At 39.9% G+C, this 2,061-nt stretch overlaps 1 protein-coding gene across 1 annotated transcript in view; it reads left to right on the forward strand.

The window, feature by feature from the left end:
• The first annotated feature begins 1,303 nt into the window (after nt 1-1,303).
• The window catches only part of paip1 (poly(A) binding protein interacting protein 1), a 7,517-nt gene continuing 6,759 nt past the window's right edge, over nt 1,304-2,061 (forward strand). The window contains exon 1 of the mRNA XM_008336110.3: nt 1,304-1,667. Within this exon, the coding sequence (XP_008334332.1) occupies nt 1,508-1,667 (160 nt within the window). The 5' untranslated portion in view covers nt 1,304-1,507. The remainder of the gene's footprint in view (nt 1,668-2,061) is intronic.

A 2,061-nucleotide genomic window follows, 5' to 3' on the forward strand; every position in this document is an offset into this window, starting at 1 on the left:
ACACATACAGATGAACGACCATCACACTCACATTCACGGTCCAAGTGTCGGACTGATGCATGTGTTTGGATTATGGGAGGAAATCAAAGAAAGAAACTGCCATCAGAACCAGTCTAGTACTAATCCCACATGTACTGTAAGGTCTGCAAATAGTTTGAACCCTGTCCATGACACTGAAACTGTGAAGGAAAACTGGGGAAAACAGAAAGTTGTAATCTTTTATCAAAGTGAGTCGCTGCACTTCTGGCATTGGAATTCTCTGTGGCATAATGTGATCCAGCTTTAGGAAACAAGTGGAAAATGACTGCGGGCCACAAGAACTAATGAATACTTACACTAAGAAGTCTGGTGCAACATGTGTGTGTTTGTAGTGGGCTGCTACTGAATGAGTTGTGGTGCAGAGCTACAGTATCTGAGATAAACACTGAAGGACAAGATTTTAAAAAATGTTCTTTAAACAGTTCAGCTCACACAACCGTAGAAGATTTATGCAATATCCTGGATTATTAAAAACATAAGAAACTATATATATAGTCTTTATCTGCTCCATTAACAACAGCTGCTCCTTTTTTAGGGGCACGTAACACACATATGTGAGTTTGGCACAGGTTTTTATGCAGGATGTACTTCCTGACGCAACACTCACTGGGAGTGAGACTGGGGGACGTCTGAGCTATGATTTATATACTATAAATATACTGTTCTGTGAACTGTTGTGTTTCTCTTTCTGGCCTTACTGTCTAATACAGTATGTCTCAAGGTTGTGTAGTTACTTTTAAAAATTGGTGCTAAACAATTAAAATATTAAAATATATAATATTCATCTTAACGTATATAGAATTGTGCAGTTAATGGAGCATAAATAACTAATAACATTTAGTTATTATAAATAATAATAACAGTGTTATCTGTTCAATCAGATGTGTAACACAGGAGAAAACAGTGTTACGTGACCCACCCTTAGAAAACAACTGATTGCAGTTTATATTCCAGTGTTTAATATATTTTAGTTACATTTCCATTGAAGTTGGCAAATCTTATTTTCATACATTTTTGTTTCTCTGTTTAGCGCTGTCTTTTTTGTTATTTTCATTGTTCTATTTTCTAACATTTGGAGAAACCTTATTGTTATGTAAACGCGTGTTACATAACAGTGTCCTCCAAACATGTGAAGAACCTGTTAAGAGAGAAACTAGCTCTAAATCATTTTGACAAGCTCTCGTTATAATTTCAGGCTGCAGTGTGGACTCCGCACCAGTAGATGGGGCTGTTTTTATTTCCGTTACTAACTGCGGACATAAGAACAGCGGTAGTTTGTTGTTAAAGGAAGTGGCCCAAACAAGTTGTGTACATACGATTGGCAACGTTGGACACCATGAAATACAGATAAGGTGTTAGTTGTATTTACCATTGCCCAGACGCGAGAAAGAAAACATAGAACGGTGTCCGGACGGTGTTTACTGTGCGTTGTTTAGATTTAAAAGCAGAGGTTGACAAGCCTGTAGTCATGAACCAGAATTTCGACCGAGCCCCTGGTGGCACATTCGGCGGTCAAGGCGACGCTATAACGACGCTGTTCAACCAAAGAGAGCCGCTCAGACAACCAAGGACCTCACCGCCGTTACCAGATAACAGCTACCTGCCCAACGAGGCGGGTGTCAGAGGAGGTAAGGAACCCGTTTATTTTAATGGTGTACATTTATATGGTGCTGGTTTCACTTTTAAGTTCATGCAACGTGGGTAATGAATTACAAGTAAACTAGCAAATGTCTGTTAACACCGTCGGTAACGTGGAAGAAAAGCAACAACTTTGGTTGTGTTTGGAACCTAGCTGTGAAATTACGTTATCGGTAGCCTGTCTGTTTTTTGACTACCGTGAAGTTGCTTTTCGGTTGGCTATCAACTGAGATTACCACTGTCAGGTTCACTAGGTTAGAACCACGCCATGTGACAAACTAACCCAGCCAAAGATTCACTAATAATATACAGTTATGTTCAATCAGATATAGTTCTGTTTGTCTACATGACCAAGCCCCCTCCTCCCCCCCCCCACCCCCCCCC

The sequence above is a fragment of the Cynoglossus semilaevis genome, chromosome Z (genome assembly GCF_000523025.1).
Source record: "Cynoglossus semilaevis isolate Cse_v1.0 chromosome Z, Cse_v1.0, whole genome shotgun sequence".
Classification (NCBI taxonomy): domain Eukaryota; kingdom Metazoa; phylum Chordata; class Actinopteri; order Pleuronectiformes; family Cynoglossidae; genus Cynoglossus; species Cynoglossus semilaevis.